The sequence below is a fragment of the Prinia subflava genome, unplaced genomic scaffold (assembly GCF_021018805.1).
Source record: "Prinia subflava isolate CZ2003 ecotype Zambia unplaced genomic scaffold, Cam_Psub_1.2 scaffold_58_NEW, whole genome shotgun sequence".
Classification (NCBI taxonomy): Eukaryota; Metazoa; Chordata; class Aves; order Passeriformes; family Cisticolidae; genus Prinia; species Prinia subflava.
The window spans coordinates 68,010-86,775 of record NW_026961065.1 but is presented as its reverse complement, the minus strand read 5'-3'; the positions used below and the strand labels follow the sequence as shown (position 1 = coordinate 86,775).

Below are 18,766 nucleotides of genomic sequence, written 5' to 3'. Positions count from 1 at the left end.
AAAAAAAAAAAAACACACAAAAAAATCAACAAAAAAAAAAGTACAAAATAAACAAAAAAAAAGTTTTAAAACAGTTGGCGTTAATAAAAATGTCAATGTGAAATTCACGTCCTCACCTCGTGTTCTGTTTGAAGGCTGCAAGGACCCAAAATTGGAGCCTGAAAGGACCCAAAATTGGGTTTATTTCAAAGCTAAAAGGACCCAAAATTTGGTTTAATTTAGAGCCTGAAAGGACCCAAAATTGGGTTTATTTGAAAGCTGAAAGGACCCAAATCTGGGTTTATCTGGAGCCCAAAAAGGACCCAAAATTTGGTTTATTTGCAGCCAGGAAAGACCCAAAGCTGGGTTTAATTTAAAGCCTGAAAGGACCCAAAATTAGGTTTATTTGAAAGCTGAAAGGACCCAAATCTGGGTTTAATTTGGAGCCTAAAAGGACCCAAAGCTGGGTTTATTTCAAAGCTGAAAGGACCCAAAATTTGGTTTAATTTAGAGTCTGAAAGGACCCAAAATTTGGTTTATTTCAAAGCTGAAAGGACCCAAATCTGGGTTTATTTAGAGCCTGAAAGGACCCAAAGCTGGGTTTAATTTAAAGCCTAAAAGGACCCAAAATTTGGTTTATTTGAAAGCTGAAAGGACCCAAATCTGGGTTTCTTTCAAAGTTTAAAGGACCCAAAATTTGGTTTAATTTAGAGTCTGAAAGGACCCAAATCTGGGTTTATTTCAAAGCTGAAAGGACCCAAAACTGGGTTTAATTTAGAGTCTGAAAGGACCCAAAGCTGGGTTTATCTGGAGCCTGAAAGGACCCAAAATTTGGTTTATTTGCAGCCAGGAAAGACCCAAAGCTGGGTTTAAATTAAAGCCTGAAAGGACCCAAAATTTGGTTTATTTCAAAGCTGAAAGGACCCAAATCTGGGTTTATTTCAAAGTTGAAAGGACCCAAATCTGGGTTTATTTGGAGCCTGAAAGGACCCAAATCTGGGTTTATTTGGAGCCAGAAAGGACCCAAATCTGGGTTTATTTGGAGCCAGAAAGGACCCAAATCTGGGTTTATTTGAAGCTGAAAGGACCCAAAACTGGGTTTAATTTAGAGTCTGAAAGGACCCAAAGCTGGGTTTATTTGGAAGCTGAAAGGACCCAAAATTAGCTTTATTTGGAAGCTGAAAGGACCCAAATCTGGGTTATTTCAAAGCTGAAAGGACCCAAAGCTGGGTTTAATTTAGAGCCTGAAAGGACCCAAAATTAGCTTTATTTGAACCCTGAAAGGACCCAAATCTGGATTTATTTGAAAGCTGAAAGGACCCAAATCTGGATTTATTTGAAGCTGAAAGGACCCAAATCTGGATTTATTTGCCCCAAAGCTGTGAGGGGACAGCAGAGGCCAAAATGTCACTTACAGGACCCCTCCTGTGTCACCAGGGGTGGAATTTAGACTCAAAGCCCCTGAGCAGAGCCCGAATAATCTGAATAAAAACCCCTCAGGCACTCCAGAACTGCCCAGGACTGGATTGAGCAGAGAAAGGAAAGAAAAAATTCCATTGTCAATCCAAAATCTTGCATAAAACAGCGCAAAATTGACGGGAAAACGTTGTGGAAGCACTTCCAGGGTGGGGAAATACCCAAAAATGAGAATTTTGAGGCTCTGGGATCTTGTTTGGTTTTATTCCCGAGCTTGGAGCTGGGAATTGAGAGCTGGGCTGGGAATTCAGAGCTTGGAACTGGGAATTCAGGGCTTGGAACTGGGAATTCAGAGCCTGGGCTGGGAATTCAGAGCTTGGAACTGGGAATTCAGAGCCTGGAACTGGGAATTCAGAGCCTGGGCTGGGAATTCAGAGCTTGGAACTGGGAATTCAGAGCCTGGATTGGGAATTCAGAGCCCGGATTGGGAATTCAGAGCCGGGATTGGGAATTCAGAGCCCGGGCTGGGAATTCAGAGCCCGGATTGGGAATTCAGAGTTTGGAACTGGGAATTCAGAGCCTGGACTGGGAATTCAGAGACTGGACTGGGAATTCAGAGCCCGGACTGGGAATTCAGAGCTTGGACTGGGAATTCAGAGTTTGGATTGGGAATTCAGAGTTTGGAACTGGGAATTCAGAGCCCGGATTGGGAATTCAGAGCCGGGATTGGGAATTCAGAGCCGGGATTGGGAATTCAGAGCCTGGATTGGGAATTCAGAGCCTGGAACTGGGAATTCAGAGCTTGAGATGGGAATTCAGAGCCCAGGGTGGGAATTCAGAGTTTGGAGCTGGGAATTCAGAGCCGGGATTGGGAATTCAGAGCCCGGACTGGGAATTCAGAGTTTGGAGCTGGGAATTCAGAGCTGGGTTGGGAATTCAGAGCTTGGATTGGGAATTCAGAGCCCGGGCTGGGAATTCAGAGTTTGGAGCTGGGAATTCAGAGCCTGGATTGGGAATTCAGAGCCTGGAACTGGGAATTCAGAGCCTGGATTGGGAATTCAGAGCCCGGACTGGGAATTCAGAGCCCAGACTGGGAATTCAGAACCTGGAACTGGGAATTCAGAGCCGGGATTGGGAATTCAGAGCCGGGATTGGGAATTCAGAGCCCGGATTGGGAATTCAGAGCCCGGGCTGGGAATTCAGAGTTTGAGTTGGGAATTCAGAGCCCGGGCTGGGAATTCAGAGACTGGATTGGGAATTCAGAGCCTGGAACTGGGAATTCAGAGTTTGAGTTGGGAATTCAGAGCCCAGGGTGGGAATTCAGAGCCTGGAACTGGGAATTCAGAGTTTGGATTTGGAATTCAGAGTTTGAGTTGGGAATTCAGAGCCCAGGGTGGGAATTCAGAGCCCGGGCTGGGAATTCAGAGCCGGGATTGGGAATTCAGAGCCCGGGCTGGGAATTCAGAGCCCGGGCTGGGAATTCAGAGCCCGGGCTGGGAATTCAGAGCCGGGATTGGGAATTCAGAGCCCGGGCTGGGAATTCAGAGCCCGTGATTGGGAATTCAGTGCCTGGAACTGGGAATTCAGAGCCGGGATTGGGAATTGAGAGCCCGGATTGGGAATTCGGGCGTTTCCCTGCCGTCAGCGGGACAGCAGGGACGTCCCTGTCCCCAGCCTAAGCCGCTTTCCCTTCTGCTCCCTGCACACGGACAAAATGAAAATAAAATGAAAATAAACCCGGAGGGAGCAGGGCTCGGGCTGGGGGGATCCACACAGAGCTGGAGAGGCACAAAAAAACAACCCCGGGCTGGGAGCAGCTGAATTCCCTAAAAAAGGAAATTTGGGGTTTGTTCTTTTCCATGGGAAATCTTTATTTTTATGGCTGGAGGCAAAGAGGGGCAGGACAAGGAGATTTTGGGGTGAGGGCTGAGCCTGGCAGCTCATGGAATTTAATTCCCAATAAAAGGAACTTTGGGATTTGTTCTTTTCCATAGGAAATCTTTATTTTTATGGCTGGAGGCAAAGTGGTGCCATGGAAAAGGGGAGAGAGGAGATTTGGGGTGAGGAAAAGGCTGGGCCTGGCAGCTCATGGGATTTAATTCCCAATAAAAGGAACTTTGGGATTTGTTCTTTTCCATAGGAAATCTTTATTTTTATGGCTGGAGGAAAAGAGGGGCAGGACAAGGACAGAGGGGATTTTCGGGTGAGGAGAGCCTGGTCTCTTATACAGGCCCTGAGAAGAACTTAATTCCCAATTAAAGGAATTTTGGGATTTGTTCTTTTCCATGGGAAATCTTTATTTCTATGGCTGGAGGCAAAGTGATGCCAGGGAAAAGGGGCAGGACAAGGACAGAGGAGATTTTGGGGTGAGGAAAAGGCTGAGATGGGGCTCAGGGGCCAATTTATGAGGGGATTGTGGTGCTTAATGAGGAAATTGTGATTAACGAGGGGATTGGGGCTGCCACAGTGCCCGTGGCACATCCTGAATCTCCTTCCCACCCAAAACCATTCCCTGATTTTGCCCACGGGATTTGGGAGCCTTCCATGGGGACAGGAATTCCTTCCCCAAATCCCGACTAATAAATAAAATATATTTTATAAAATATATTATATGAATAAAATATAAAAATAAAATAAAAATAAAAATAAATTTCATTAATAAAATAATTTAAAATTATTTTAAAATATTTTATTAATAAAAATAAAAAAATATATTTTATTAATAAAAATAAATTAAAAATAGGAGCCTTCCCCCGCATTCCAGCGGATCCCGGGAACCCTCCGGGAGCGAGGGACGCTGAACGGGCCGCGCCCGGCGCTCCCCGCCCGCGGCCGTGTCCCGGTAATTGTCCCTCTGTGTCACTAATTACCGCTCCTCATTACGGCCCGTTAATTGCTCACCGCGCTTTGTGCTGCGCCTCCGCAGCCGCGCCCTCCTTCCCTTCCCGTTCCCGCAGCCCTGGGCCGGGCCCGGTGTCACCGCGGCTTGGGGACACTCGGAAAGCGGAGGGACACCGGTGTCACCGCGGCTTGGGGACACTCGGAAAGCGCAGGGACACCGGTGTCACCGCGGGTTGGGGACACTCCGGGATGCGGAGGGACCCCGGTGTCACCGCGGGTTGGGGACACTCGGAAAGCGCAGGGACCCCGGTGTCACCGCGGGTTGGGGACACAGCGGGACAGACCGGGACACACCGGGACAGACCGGGACAGACCGGGACAGACCGGGACACGCCGGGACAGACCGGGACAGACCGGGACACACCGGGACAGAGCGGGACACAGCGGGACAGAGCGGGACAGACCGGGACAGACCGGGACACGCCGGGACAGAGCGGGACACAGCGGGACACGCCGGGACAGAGCGGGACACAGCGGGACACGCCGGGACACAGCGGGACAGACCGGGACAGAGCGGGACACAGCGGGACACAGCGGGACAGACCGGGACACAGCGGGACAGACCGGGACACAGCGGGACAGACCGGGACACGCCCGGACACACCGGGACACGCCGGGACACAGCGGGACAGACCGGGACACGCCCGGACACAGCGGGACAGAGCGGGACAGAGCGGGACACACCGGGACAGAGCGGGATAGACCGGGACAGAGCGGGACACAGCCCCGGCCCCGGAACCCCGCGCCGGCTCCGCTTCCCGCGGCGCGCCGAGCACGTGGCTCCTCCCCAGCCGGTTCCGGTGCCGGTGCCCGGAGCCGCCGCTTCCCGCGCCCTCCGCGGGCGGAGCTGCTCCGGGCATGGCCGGGAGCCCCCAGCAGTGCCGGTGACCCCGCTCCCCGTCCCGGTGACCCCGCTCCCCGTCCCGGTGGTCCCGGTGGTCCCGGTGGTCCCGGTGGTCCCGGTGGTGTCTCCCCCACCAGCGGCCCCACGTGGTCGCGCCTCTCCCCCCCCCCCCCTCCGCCGCAATGGTCCCGTCCCGGCCCCGCCCACTCCCCGCGCGCGCCGCCGGAGGCCCCGCCCCTTCTCTTCCCTCCCCCGCTGCCCCCCCCTCTCTTTGCCCCCTCCCCCCCCAATGGCCTCGCGCCGCCGGCCCGACCAATGGGAAGGCGCGCGCGCCGCCGCGGGGGGGCCCCGCCGGCCAATCAGCGCGGCGGGCGCGGGGCGCGCGCGCGGGGCCTCCTGGCGTATCCCTCCGCCGCCCGGTGCGCGCGCGCGCCGCCGCCTCCCCGCTCGCGCGGCCCCTTCTTTTTTTTTTTTTTTTTTTTCCTCCCTTTCCCTTATTTTTTTTCTCTCTTTTTTTTTTCTTTTTTTTTTCTTTTTTTTTTTTTTTTTTTTTTTTTGAAATAATCTTCCGCCACCGCTCCCCCACACAGCAGTCGCACCGGGAGCTTCCACCTCCCCCCCCTTCCCGCCCCGCTGCGGCCTCCGCCCGCCGCCTCCGCGGGGCAGGCCCCGGCTTTCCGCCCTTCCCCTCCCTCCCCTCCTCCGGCCCGCCCCGCTTCCCCCCCCCCTCCCCGTCCCCTCCTCCTCCTCCTCCCGCCGGCGCCGGAGCCGCCACGCCGCCGCCATGGAGCTCATCACCATCCTAGAGAAGACGGTCTCGCCGGGTAGGGCGCGGGCTGAGGGCTGAGGGCGGCGGCGCGGGCAGGCCCGGCGGGGCCGGGCGGGGCCGGGGCCGCGCAACCCGCGGGGCGGCCGAGGCGGCTCCCGCAGCCCCGGGGAGGGCGTGGGCGGTGGTGGAGGCCGTGGGGCGGGCGGGATCCGTAGCGGCGGGGAGGCTCCCGGGCACGGTGAGGAGCGCGCTCGGAGCCCGGAGGGGCCCTGGCGGTTGGGCCGCGGCTGACGCCGGTTTCCCCTCCGCAGACTGCTCGGAGCTCGAGGCGGCGCAGAAGTTCCTGGAGCAGGCGGCCATCGAGAACCTGGTGAGCGCTCGGGGCGGGCCCCGGGGCCGGCGGCGGTGGCGGGGCCGGCGCTGCCCCGAGCGCTCCGCGGCCCTCCCGCCCCGCCCGGCTCGGCCCGGCCCGGCCCGGCCGCCATGGCCGCCCCTGCCCGCGCCCGGCGGCGGCGCGGACCAATCACGGCGCGCCCTGCGGGCCCGGCGGCCAATCAGCGCTCGGCGCCGGGCCGGGGGGCGGGGCCGGTGCGGGAGCGGCCGCGGGCCATGTGCGGCCACCGCGGCCATCGCGGCCCCGGGCGCCGCCCGCTCCCAACGCCCCGCGGCCCCGAGCGGCCCCGGGCGGCCCCGCCGCACTCCTGAGCGCTCCTAGCGCCCGCCGCGCCCCCGCCCAGGCCGGCTGCCCGCTCGGTTCTAGCGTCCGCGAGACCCCCGGCCGGTTCTAGCGCCCGGTGCTACGGGGCGCGCTCCCCGCCTCGCTGTGCGCGGGATCCCTGCCCTGTCCTGCTGCCCGGTTCTGGTGTCCGGTTCTGCACCCCTGTGACCGCCGCCTAGTCCTGCTGCCCGGTTCGGGAGCCCTGTCCGGTGCTGCTGCCCGGCCCACCGGGACCGCCGCCCCCCCTGGAGACCCCGGCCCGGGCGGGATCGGAGCTCCGGGAGCCCCGGGAGGAGCTCGGGGGCGTCTGGGGGGGGAGGGAGGCTCGGCTGGGCAGGGGGAGTTACACCCCCCCCGGTGACCTTAAATTTGAGGAGGAAAAGAAATCTGAAAAAAGGAAAGAAAGGGAGGAAAACCGGCCCAAACTCCCGGGTTTAATCGCTGTGCTGGAGCGGGGGGTTTAAGGCTGCTGGTGGGTGAGAAGGGATTTTGCTTAGTCAAGGTGTGGGGCTGCAGCTCTGCCTGCTCCTTGCAGGGATGGGGGCAGCCCTGGGCGCTGCTGGCTCCTGGTGCCTCGGTGCTGTCCTTGTCACACCCCCGTTGTCACCCCCAGAAGTGTCACCTGTCACCCCTCCAGCAGCTCCCTCACCTGAACTGGTGTGAACTGGGAAAGCCCCAGGGGTTCTGTGGTTCTGGTGCTGTTTGAGGAGTGTGAGGCTCTCTCAGAACTGGGATCGACGCAGCTTTTGTGCTGAACCTCAATTTTGAGGGAAAATCCTCTGGATTGGTGCTGGTGGGGTCTCAGGACCCCCCAGTTGAGCCTGGAGCTGGTGGCGTGAAGGATTTTGGGGTGCTGGGCAGGAGCTGCTCGTGGTCCTGATTTCCAGGTGTTGAGAGCATTTCCAGATGTTGGGAGGATTTCCAGGTGTTGAGAGGATTTCCAGGTGTTGGGAGGATTTCCAGGTGTTGAGAGGATTTCCAGGTGTTGGGAGGATTTCCAGGTGTTGAGAGGATTTCCAGATGTTGGGAGGATTTCCAGATGTTGGGAGCATTTCCAGGTGTTGGGAGGATTTCCAGGTGTTGAGAGGATTTCCAGGTGTTGGGAGGATTTCCAGGTGTTGAGAGGATTTCCAGGTGTTGGGAGGATTTCCAGGTGTTGAGAGGATTTCCAGGTGTTGGGAACAGCTGGAGGAGGTGTGGATCTCCCACAGGTTCATTTTTCCTCTCTGCCTCGCTGGGTTTTACCCCAAGCTTTCATTTTTCCTTTGTTTTGTGAGAGGCAGGACTGGGGGAGAGCAGGGATGAAGGATTTGTGTGGGATGGGGCAGCAGGGAGGGAGCTGTGTCTGGAGGAGGAGGAGGAGGGTGAGGATGAAGCAGGAGGATGAGGATGAGGAATCCAGGCCTGTCCCCACCACAGGATTTGGTCCCTGATGGAGCCTCCTCCTCTTCCTCATCCCCTTCCTCCTCCTCTCACCCCTAATTTAGCCCCTTTTACACTAAATTAAATTACCTAAATTTTACCCCTTTTTACCTGACATCTCTGCAGGTGGGAGCCAGCTCAGCCACATTTTCTTTTCCCTCTCAACTCGGGGAGGTTTCATGTGATGCTGCTCATTATTTAGCTGAATTTAGCCCCAAAAACCTCACAAAAAGACAAATTTTCCTGCTAATTTATGGATGAGAATCCCAAAATTCCTTCTCCACCTGTGAATTTCAGGAGTTTTCTTGTCCAAGGTGGCAGCAACACTTCTGGGTTGTCCTGTGAATTAATTCTGGCTGGTTCCTCTCTCGTAATAAAATCAGAGTGTAAAATTTAGTTTGAAGTGGTTTAGTGGCGTCTGTTTGTAGATTTATTCTATTGCATTAAATTTAGAATATTCCTGCTGCTTTCCACCCATCCCTTTAAGTTTTCCCCCATTTTTTGATCCCAAATTCTGCAGTTTGAACATTAAAGAATTTGGGATGGAACAACTAAAATGAATTTTATTCCAAGAGCTGGGCTTGGGCATTGAAAATGTGAAGTCCAAGGCAGTTGTGGAGTTGTTTATTCAACTTTAAAATGTTGGGTTAGTTTAAAAAAATTGATGTTTAGTGCCCCAAAATCTTCATCATTTAGGATTAAGGGGTTTTTTTAAGATGTATTTTAAGATGTTCTAAGAGATTCTAGAAATGGGTTTAATGTAAAATAGTTGAAGATTTTTAGGAAAATCCCATTTTTAGTTGGTGTAAAAAGGTTTGGAAAGCGATGCAGCCGCTCCCACTATTTCCTACTAAAGGTTTTCTGAGCAGGCAAAAAACTTTGGAGGAAAAAGATGAAGGAAAAAAAATAAAACTTCTTCTGAGGCTTGACTTCAGGGAAGCCTCTGAAATGTGAAGAAATTAAAACAAGGTTTGAAAGAAGAAAAGTTTTAAAAATGAAAGGTTCTAGCAAAGGGAGTGGCACCAATGCCAGGGGGTTTTATGTGCACTCAGGAGGTTTTATGGGGGGTTAATCATAATTTTGGGGGGTTAATCATAATTTTGGGGGGTTAATCATCATTTTGGGGGGTTAATCATAATTTTGGGGGGTTAATCATCATTTAATTAATAATCATTTTCATCAGCAGAGGGTTTGGGGTATCACAAATTTCACATTTCACCAATCCAAATCCCGGTGCGAAATCACCGTAACAACCAGCAGGGAGCTCCTCTTTTCCACACTGAATTCCCACCCCAAAAATCCATTTTTTCACCCATAAATCCACTGATTTAAAGAATCCTCAGGGCAGGATTCAGGAGCAGGGAAGGGAACGGGGCAGCTCTAAACAAATCCCAGCCCGGCAGAGCTCCCGGTGAGGATCTTATCCCAAAATCTGGGGCCAGACCCGGCCCGGGGGTGGCTCTGGGGGGGCTGCCCGGTGTTTTTGGGGTTCCTGGGGTGTGACCCCGCTGTCTCCTCAGCCGACCTTCCTGGTGGAACTGTCCAAAGTGCTGGCAAACCCCGGCAATAGCCAAGTGGCACGCGTGGCCGCCGGGCTGCAGATCAAGAACTCGCTGACCTCCAAGGACCCCGACATCAAGGCGCAGTACCAGCAGAGATGGCTCGCCATCGACGCCAACGCGCGCAGGGAGGTCAAGAACTTCGTAAGTCAACGGGATTTTCCTCGTTTTTCCTCTGAATTCCGGCTGGGAGGGGTCGGTGAGGAATGTTGGGTTCCATCTCTGAAGTTTTTGGGGTCTCTGGAGGAGCAGCGGTGGATCAGGGGCTCGGTGCGGGGGGTGGTTTTGTCTGGATGAGGTTTGGGGTGGGGTTTGGATAAAAGTCTTCTCCCAGAGGTTGGTTGAGTGCTGGGACAGCTCCTCATGGAATGGTTGTGATCCCAGAGCTCCAGGAGTTTTTGGGATGGAGTTTGGGTTTTTTTCTGGAGGCTTTTTGGGCACTGGAGCAGCTCTGCATGGAATGGTTGTGATCCCAGAGCTCTCAGAGCTCCAGGACTTTTGGGATGGATATTTTGGGTTGTTTTTGTTGGGTTGGATTTTGGGGTTTTTTCCGGAGGGCTTTTGGGCACTGGAGCAGCTCTCCGTGGAATGGTTGTGATCCCAAAGCTGCCAGAGCTTCAGGAGTTTTTGGGTTGGATTTTGGGGTTTCCTCTGGAGGGTTTTTGGGCCCTGGAGCAGCTCCCCATGGAATGGTTGTGATCCCAGATCTCCCAGAGCTCCAGGAGTTCTGGGTTGGATTTGTTTGGTTGGATTTTGGGGTTTTCTCTGGAGGGCTTTTGGGCACTGGAGCAGCTCCCCATGGAATGGCTGTGATCCCAAAGCTGCCAGAGCTCTGGGAGTTTTAGGATGGATATTTTGGGTTGGATTTTTGGTCTTTTTTCCCCAGAGAGTGATTGGGCACTGGAGCAGCTCCTCATGGAATGGTTGTGATCCCAAAGCTGCCAGAGCTCCAGGAGCTCTGGGTTGGATTTGTTGGGATGGATTTGGGGGTTTCCTCCAGAGGGTCTTTGGGCACTGGAGCAGCTCTCCAAGGAATGATCATGATCCTAAACCTCCCAGAGCTCCAGGAGTTTTTGGGGTGGATTTTGGGGCTTCCCCCAGAGGTTGGTTGAGTGCTGGGACAGCTCTCCATGGAATGATCTTGATCCCAAAGCTGCCAGAGCTCCAGGAGTTCTGGGTTGGAGTTTGGGGTTTTCTCTGGAGGGTTCTTGGGCACTGGAGCAGCTCTCCATGGAATGATTGTGATCCCAGAGCTCCAGGAGTTTTGGGTTGGAGTTTGGGGTTTCCTCCAGAGGGTTTTTGGGCACTGGGACAGCCCCCCATGGAACAGTTGTGATCCCAAAGCTGCCAGAGCTCCAGGAGTTTTTGGGGTGGATTTTGGCGCTTCCCCAGAGGTTGGTTGAGTGCTGGGACAGCTCTCCGTGGAATGGTTGTGATCCCAAAGCTGCCAGAGCTCCAGGAGCTCTGGGTTGGATTTGTTGGGATGGATTTGGGGGTTTCCTCCAGAGGGTTTCTGGGCACTGGAGCAGCTCCCCATGGAAGGGTTGTGATCCCAGAGCTCCAGGAGTTTTGGGATGGATTTTGGGGCTTCCCCAGAGAGTGTTTGGGCACTGGAGCAACTCCCCATGGAATGGTCGTGGTCCCAAACCTCTCAGAGCTCCAGGAGTTCTGGGTTGGATTTGTTGAGTTGGATGTTATGGGTTTGGTTTTTTGGGCTGGATTTTGAGTTGGATTTGGGGTTTTTTTTTCCCCCAGAGGGTCTTTGGGCACTGGAGCAGCTCTCCAAGGAATGATCATGATCCTAAACCTCCCAGAGCTCCAGGAGTTTTTGGGGTGGATTTTGGGGCTTCCCCCAGAGGTTGGTTGAGTGCTGGGACAGCTCTCCATGGAATGTTCGTGATCCCAAAGCTGCCAGAGCTCCAGGAGTTCTTGGTTGGAGTTTGGGGTTTTCTCTGGAGGGTTTTTGGGCACTGGAGCAGCTCTCCGTGGAATGATCGTGATCCCAAAGCTCCAGGAGTTTTGGGATGGATATTTTGGGTTGGATTTTTGGTCTTTTTTCCCCAGAGAGTGATTGGGCACTGGGACAGATCCCTATGGAAGGGTTGTGATCCCAAAGCTGCCAGAGCTCCGGGAGGTTTTGGGTTGGATTTTGAGGTTTCCTCCTGAGCGTTTTTGGGCCCTGGAGCAGCTCTCCATGGAATGATTGTGATCCCAGAGCTCCAGGAGTTCTGGGTTGGATTTGTTGAGTTGGATTTTTGGGTTTTTTTCTGGAGGCTTTTTGGGCACTGGAGCAGCTCTCCATGGAATGATCGTGATCCCAGAGCTCCGGGAGTTTTGAATATTTTGGGTTGGATTTGGGGTTTTTTCCCCAGAGTGTGATTTGGCACAGGGACAGCTCTCCACGGAATGGCCGTGATCCCAGAGCTCTCATAGCTCCAGGAGTTTTAGGATGGACATTTTGGGTTGGATTTTGGGTTTTTTTTCCCCAGAGAGTGGTTGGGCACTGGAGCAGCTCTCCATGGAATGGTTGTGATCCCAAAGCTGCCAGAGCTCTGGGAATTTTGAATATTTTGAGTTGGATTTTGGGATTTCCCCCAGAGAGTGGTCAAGCACTGGAGCAGCTCTCCATGGAAGGGCCGTGATCCCAGAGCTCCCAAAGCTCCGGAATGTCCGGACAGGGATGCACAGGGTGGATTTTGGGGTGTCCTGCAGGGCTGGGTGATCCCTGTGGGTCCCTTCCAGCTCAGGATATTCCTGGATTTACAGAACATTGGGATAGGATGGTTTTAAATTGATTTAGATGAGCTAAAAAGAAAAAGTTTTTACAACAAGGCTCTAAAAACACCTCATGGATTTCCCAGATTTGCTGTGGCTGCCCCTGGAATTGTCCAAGGCCAGGCTGGGCAGGGTTTGGAGCACCCTGGGACAGTGGAAAATGTCCCTGCCCGTGGCACTGGGTGGGATTTAAGGTCCCTTCCCACCCAAAACCATTCCAGGGTTCTGTGATTCCCCTGCAGCGGGGCTGGACGTGGATTTTTCTGCAGGAAACACTTTGTAAGGAAGATTTTCTTCCCTTCCTGAGGAAGAGCTTCCCCAAGTGCTCCCATCAACACCGGCCCAGCTAAAACACACATTAATACCCAAAATTAACTTCTGATAAGTCATTTTTAAACCAATCCTAACCAAGAACTGTCCTGGTTTAATTTAATTAAACCCGAGCTTTTCCAACCCTTCCTGCGCAGGTTCTGCAGACCCTGGGCACAGAGACGTACCGGCCCAGCCAAAACACACATTAATACCCAAATATAACTTCTGATGAGTCATTTTTAAACTGATTCTAACCAAGAACTGTCCTGGTTTAATTAAACCCGAGCTTTTCCAACCCTTCCTGCCCAGGTTCTGCAGACCCTGGGCACAGAGACGTACCGGCCCAGCCAAAACACACATTAATACCCAAATATAACTTCTGATGAGTCATTTTTAAACTGATTCTAACCAAGAACTGTCCTGGTTTAATTAAAACCTGGCTTTAATTACAAACTGAGTTTTCTCACCCCCATCCTGTGGGGCTCTGCAGGTGCTGCAGACGCTGGGCACTGAGACGTACCAACCCAGCTGAAACACACATTAATACCCAAAATTAACTTCTGATAAGTCATTTTTAAACCAATTCTAACCAGGAACTATCCTGGTTTAATTTAATTAAAACTGAGCTTTTCCAACCCCGTGGCAGGTTCTGCAGACTCTGGGCACAGAGACGTACTGGCCGAGCCAATTAATACCCATTACATTACAATACATTAATACCCAATACTCAATACATTAATACCCGAAATTAACTTCTGATAACTCATTTTTAAATCAATTCTAACCAAGAACTGTCCCGGTTTAATTAAAACCGAGCTTTCCCAACCCTTCCTGCGCAGGTTCTGCAGACTCTGGGCACAGAGACGTACCGGCCCAGCTCAAACACACATTAATACCCAAATATAACTTCTGATGAGTCCTTTTTAAACTGATTCTAACCAAGAACTGTCCTGGTTTAATTAAAAACTGGTTTTAACTACAAACTGAGCTTTATCAACTCCTAACACCTCATCCTGTGCCGTGGCAGGTTCTGCAGACCCTGGGCACGGAGACGTACCGGCCCAGCTCAAACACACATTAATACCCAAAATTAACTTCTGATGAGTCATTTTTGAAACCAGTTCTAACCAAGAACTGTCCTGGTTTAATTAAAAACTGGGTTTAACTACAAACTGAGCTTTTATCAACTCCTAACACCTCATCCTGTTCTGTGGCAGGTGCTGCAGACCCTGGGCACCAAGACATACCGGCTAGCTAATTAATACCCATTACATTACAATACATTAATACCCAATACATTAATACCCCAAATTAACTTCTGATTAACTTTTTAAACCAATTCTAACCAAGAACTGTCCTGGTTTAATTAAAACGGAGCTTTTCCAACCCCGTGCCACGGTGTGCTGCAGACTCTGGGCACAGAGACGTACCGGCCCAGCCAAAACACACATTAATACCCAAAATTAACTTCTGATAACTCATTTTTAAACCAATCCTAACCAAGAACTGCCCCGATTTAATTAAAACCGAGCTTTCCCAACCCTTCCTGCGCAGGTTCTGCAGACCCTGGGCACAGAGACGTACCGGCCCAGCTCGGCGTCGCAGTGCGTGGCCGGCATCGCCTGCGCAGAGATCCCCATGAACCAGTGGCCAGAGCTGATCCCGCAGCTGGTGGCCAACGTCACCAACCAGCACAGCACGGAGCACATGAAGGAGTCCACGCTCGAGGCCATCGGATACATCTGCCAGGACATCGTGAGTGCATCGGGGATGGGATGGAGGGAGGGGTTCCCGGGGATTCGGGGTCACCCGGAGGGGTCGGGAGGGGTTCCAGGGGATTCGGGGTCACCCAGAGGGGTTCCCGGGGATTCGGGGTCGCCCGGAGGGGTCGGGAAGGGTTCCCGGGGATTCGGGGTCACCCTGAGGGGTCGGGAAGGGTTCCCGGGGATTCGGGGTCACCCGGAGGGGTCGGGAGGGGTTCCCGGGGATTCGGGGTCACCCGGAGGGGTCGGGAGGGGTTCCCGGGGATTTGGGGTCACCCTGAGGGGTCGGGAGGGGTTCCCGGGGATTCGGGGTCACCCGGAGGGGTCGGGAGGGGATCCCGGGGATTCGGGGTCACCCGGAGGGGTCGGGAGGGGATCCCGGGGATTCGGGGTCACCCGGAGGGGACGGGAGGGGTTCCCGGGGATTTGGGGTCACCCGGAGGGGTCGGGAGGGGTTCCCGGGGATTCGGGGTCACCCGGAGGGGTTCCCGGGGATTCGGGGTCACCCGGAGGGGTTGGAGGCTGTGGCGGGAAGAGTTGGGTTGGGTTTGTTGGGTTGGTGTAGGGTTGAGGTCTGTAAAGTTTTTTGGGTTGATTTTGGGTTTGTTGGGTTGGATTTTGGGTTGGTTGGGTTGGATTTTGGGTTGGTGTAGGGTTGAGTTGTTTGGATTTTTTGGGGTGGACTTCTGGTTTGAATTTTGGGTTTGTTGGGTTGGTGTAGGGTTGAGGTCTTTGGTTTTTTTGGGTTGGATTTTTGGTTTGTTTGGTTTGGTTTTGGGTTTGGTTTTGGATTGTTTGGGTTGGGTTTGTTGGGTTGGATTTTGGGTTGGTGTAGGGTTGAGGTCTTTGGTTTTTGGGTTGGATTTTGGGTTTGTTTGGTTTGGTTTTGGGTTTGGTTTTGGATTGTTTGGGTTGGGTTTGTTGGGTTGGATTTTGGGTTGGTGTAGGGTTGATGTCTTTCATTTTTTTGGGTTGGACTTTTGGCTGGATTTTGGGTTGGTTGGGTTGGGTTTGTTGGGTTGGTGTTGGGTTGAGTTCTTTGGTTTTTTTGGGTTGATTTTGGGTTTGTTGGGTTGGGTTTGTTGGGTTGGTGTTGGGTTGAGTTGTTTGGTTTTTTTGGGTTGATTTTGGGTTGGTTGGGTTGGGTTGGTGTAGGGTTGAGTTGTTTGGTTTTTTTGGGTTGGTTTTGGGTTTGTTGGGTTGGTGTAGGGTTGAGGTCTTTGGAGTTCTTTGGGTTGATTTTGGGTTGGTTGGGTTGGGTTGGGTTGGGTTGGTGTAGGGTTGAGGTCTTTGTTTTTTTTGTGTTGATTTTGGGTTTTTTGGATTTGTTGGGCTGGGTTGGGTTGGGTTGGTGTTGGGTTGAGTTGTTTGGTTTTTTTGGGTTGATTTTGGGTTGGTTGGGTTGATGTAGGGTTGAGGTCTTTGGATTTTTTGGGGTTGGACTTCTGGTTGGATTTTGGCTTTGTTGGGTTGGTGTTGGGTTGAGTTCTTTGGAGCTTTTGGGTTGATTTTGGGTTTGTTGGGTTGGATTTTGGGTTGGTGTAGGGTTGAGTTGTTTGGTTTTCTTGGGTTAGATTTTTGGTTTGATTTTGGATTTGTTGGATTGGTGTTGGGTTGAGTTCTTTGGATTATTTTGGGTTGGACTCCTGGTTTGTTTGGTTTGATTTTGGGTTTGTTGGGTTGGATTTTGGGTTGGTGTAGGGTTGAGTTGTTTGGGTTTTTCAGGTTGGATTTTTGGTTTCTTTGGAGTTTGTTGGGTTGATTTTGGGTTGTTTGGGTTGGGTTTGTTGGGTTGGGTTTAGGGTTGAGTTGTTTGGATTTTTTGGGTTGGACTTTTGGGTTGATTTTGGGTTTATTGGGTTGGATTTTGGATTGGTCTTTTTGGATTTGTTGGGTTGAGTTTAGGGTTAGGGATTTCCAGGATATTTTTATGATCCTGGAGAAGATTCCCCAATTTCCTGGAGATTTTTATGTTCCTGTAGGGAATTCCCTGATTTCCAGGAGCCTTTTATGCTCCTGGAGGGGATTTCTGTGAGATTTTTATATTCCTGTAGGGAATTCCCTGATTTCCTGGACACTTTTATGTTCCTGGAAGGAATTCCTGATTTCCAGGAGACTTTTATTACATTATTTTATTATAAATATTTTAATTTTATTATTATTTACATATTATTTATTTTTAATAAATATTTTCATTTTATTCTATATATTTTATATATTATTATTTATCTATTATAGATTTTATAAATATTTTTATTTTATTATAAATGTTTTTATTTTATTATTATTTATATATTTTTTATAAATATTTTTATTTTATTCTATATATTTTATATATTATTATTATGTATATATTATTGATTTTATTAGAAATATCTTTATTTTATTCCATATATTTATATATTATTATTATTTACATATTGATTATTTTTTAATAAATATTTTATTTTATTATAAATATTTTTATTTTATTATTTATATATTATTTATTTTTATAAATATATTGTTTTTATTCTATATATTTATATTTTATTATTATTTACACATTACTTATTTTTAATAAATATTTTTATTCTATATATTTTAATATTATTTTTATTTATATATTATTGATTTTATGATAAATATTTTGATTTTATGATAAATATTTTGATTTTATGATAAATATTTTTATTTTATGATAAATATTTTTATTTTATTATTATGTATATATTAATTCTTTTTTAATAAATATTTTTATTTTATTATATTTTTTAAATCCTTTTTTGTTCAGGATCCCGAGCAGCTGCAGGACAAATCCAACGAGATCCTGACCGCCATCATCCAGGGCATGCGCAAGGAGGAGCCCAGCAACAACGTGAAGCTGGCGGCCACCAACGCCCTGCTCAACTCGCTCGAGTTCACCAAAGCCAACTTCGACAAGGAGGTGAGGGGGAAATTAAAATCAATTCATTAAATGGGGAATTCAATAAAAAAATTTAAAAATAATAAAAAGAAATTGAATTAAAAAATAAAAAATAATAAAAATAATAAAAATAGTAAATTGAATAAAAATAAATTGAATAAAAATAAATTGAATAAAAATAATAAAAATAATAAAAAGAAATTGAATTAAAAATAATAAAAATAATAAAAATAATAAAAATAATAAAAATAGTAAATTGAATAAAAATAAATTGAATAAAAATAAATTGAATAAAAATAATAAAAATAATAAAAAGAAATTGAATTAAAAATAATAAAAATAATAAAAATAATAAAAATAATAAAAATAGTAAATTGAATAAAAATAAATTGAATAAAAATAAATTGAATAAAAATAATAAAAATAATAAAAAGAAATTGAATTAAAAATAATAAAAATAATAAAAATAATAAAAATAATAAAAATAATAAAAATAGTAAATTGAATAAAAATAAATTGAATAAAAATGATAAAAATAAATTGAATAAAAAGAATAAATTGAATAAAAATAAATTGAATAAAAATGATGAATTGAATAAAAATGATAAAAAAATAAATTGAATAAAAATAAATTTAATTTAAAAAAATTAATTAAAAATAAATTGAATAAAAATAATAAAAATAATAAAATAAATTGAATGAAAATAAATTGAATAAAAATAATGAAAATAAATTGAATAAAAATAAATTGAATAAAAATAAATTGAATAAAATAAAAATTCAATAAAAATAAATTGAATAAAAATAAATTGAATTCAAATAAAAAATTTAATTAAAAATAAGTTGAATAAAAATAAATTGAATAAAAATTTAAAAATCAAGAAAAAGAAATTGAATAAAAATTAAGAATTCAATAAAAATAAATTGAATTAAAATAAATTTAATAAAAATAATAAATTGAATAAAAATAAATTCAATGAAAACGATGAATTGAATAAAAATGATAAAAATAAATTGAATAAAAATAATAAATTGAATAAAAATGATAAAAATAATAAAAATAAATTGAATAAATATATATTGAATAAAAATAAATTGAATAAAAATAATAAATTGAATAAAAATAAATTGATTAAAAATAAATTTAATAAAAAATAATAAATTGAATAAAAATAATTTGAATAAAAATAAAAATTTGAATAAAAATAAATTTAATAAAGATAAATTATTAAAAATAAATTAATTAAAAACAAGTTAAATAAAAATAAGTTGAATAAAAAGAAATTGAATAAAAATAAAAATTGAATTAAAAGAAATTAAATAAAAATAAATCGAATAAAAATAAATTGAATAAAAATTAAATTTGATAAAAATAAATTAAATAAAAATAAATCGAATAAAAA

General features: G+C 47.7%; 1 protein-coding gene across 1 annotated transcript in view; it reads left to right on the top strand.

The window, feature by feature from the left end:
- The first annotated feature begins 5,860 nt into the window (after positions 1-5,860).
- KPNB1 (karyopherin subunit beta 1) overlaps positions 5,861-18,766 on the top strand; it is a 60,049-nt gene continuing 47,143 nt past the window's right edge. The window contains exons 1-5 of the mRNA XM_063425189.1: positions 5,861-5,964; positions 6,221-6,279; positions 9,570-9,752; positions 14,250-14,450; positions 17,232-17,384. Of these exons, the coding sequence (XP_063281259.1) occupies positions 5,925-5,964; positions 6,221-6,279; positions 9,570-9,752; positions 14,250-14,450; positions 17,232-17,384 (636 nt within the window). The 5' untranslated portion in view covers positions 5,861-5,924. The remainder of the gene's footprint in view (positions 5,965-6,220; positions 6,280-9,569; positions 9,753-14,249; positions 14,451-17,231; positions 17,385-18,766) is intronic.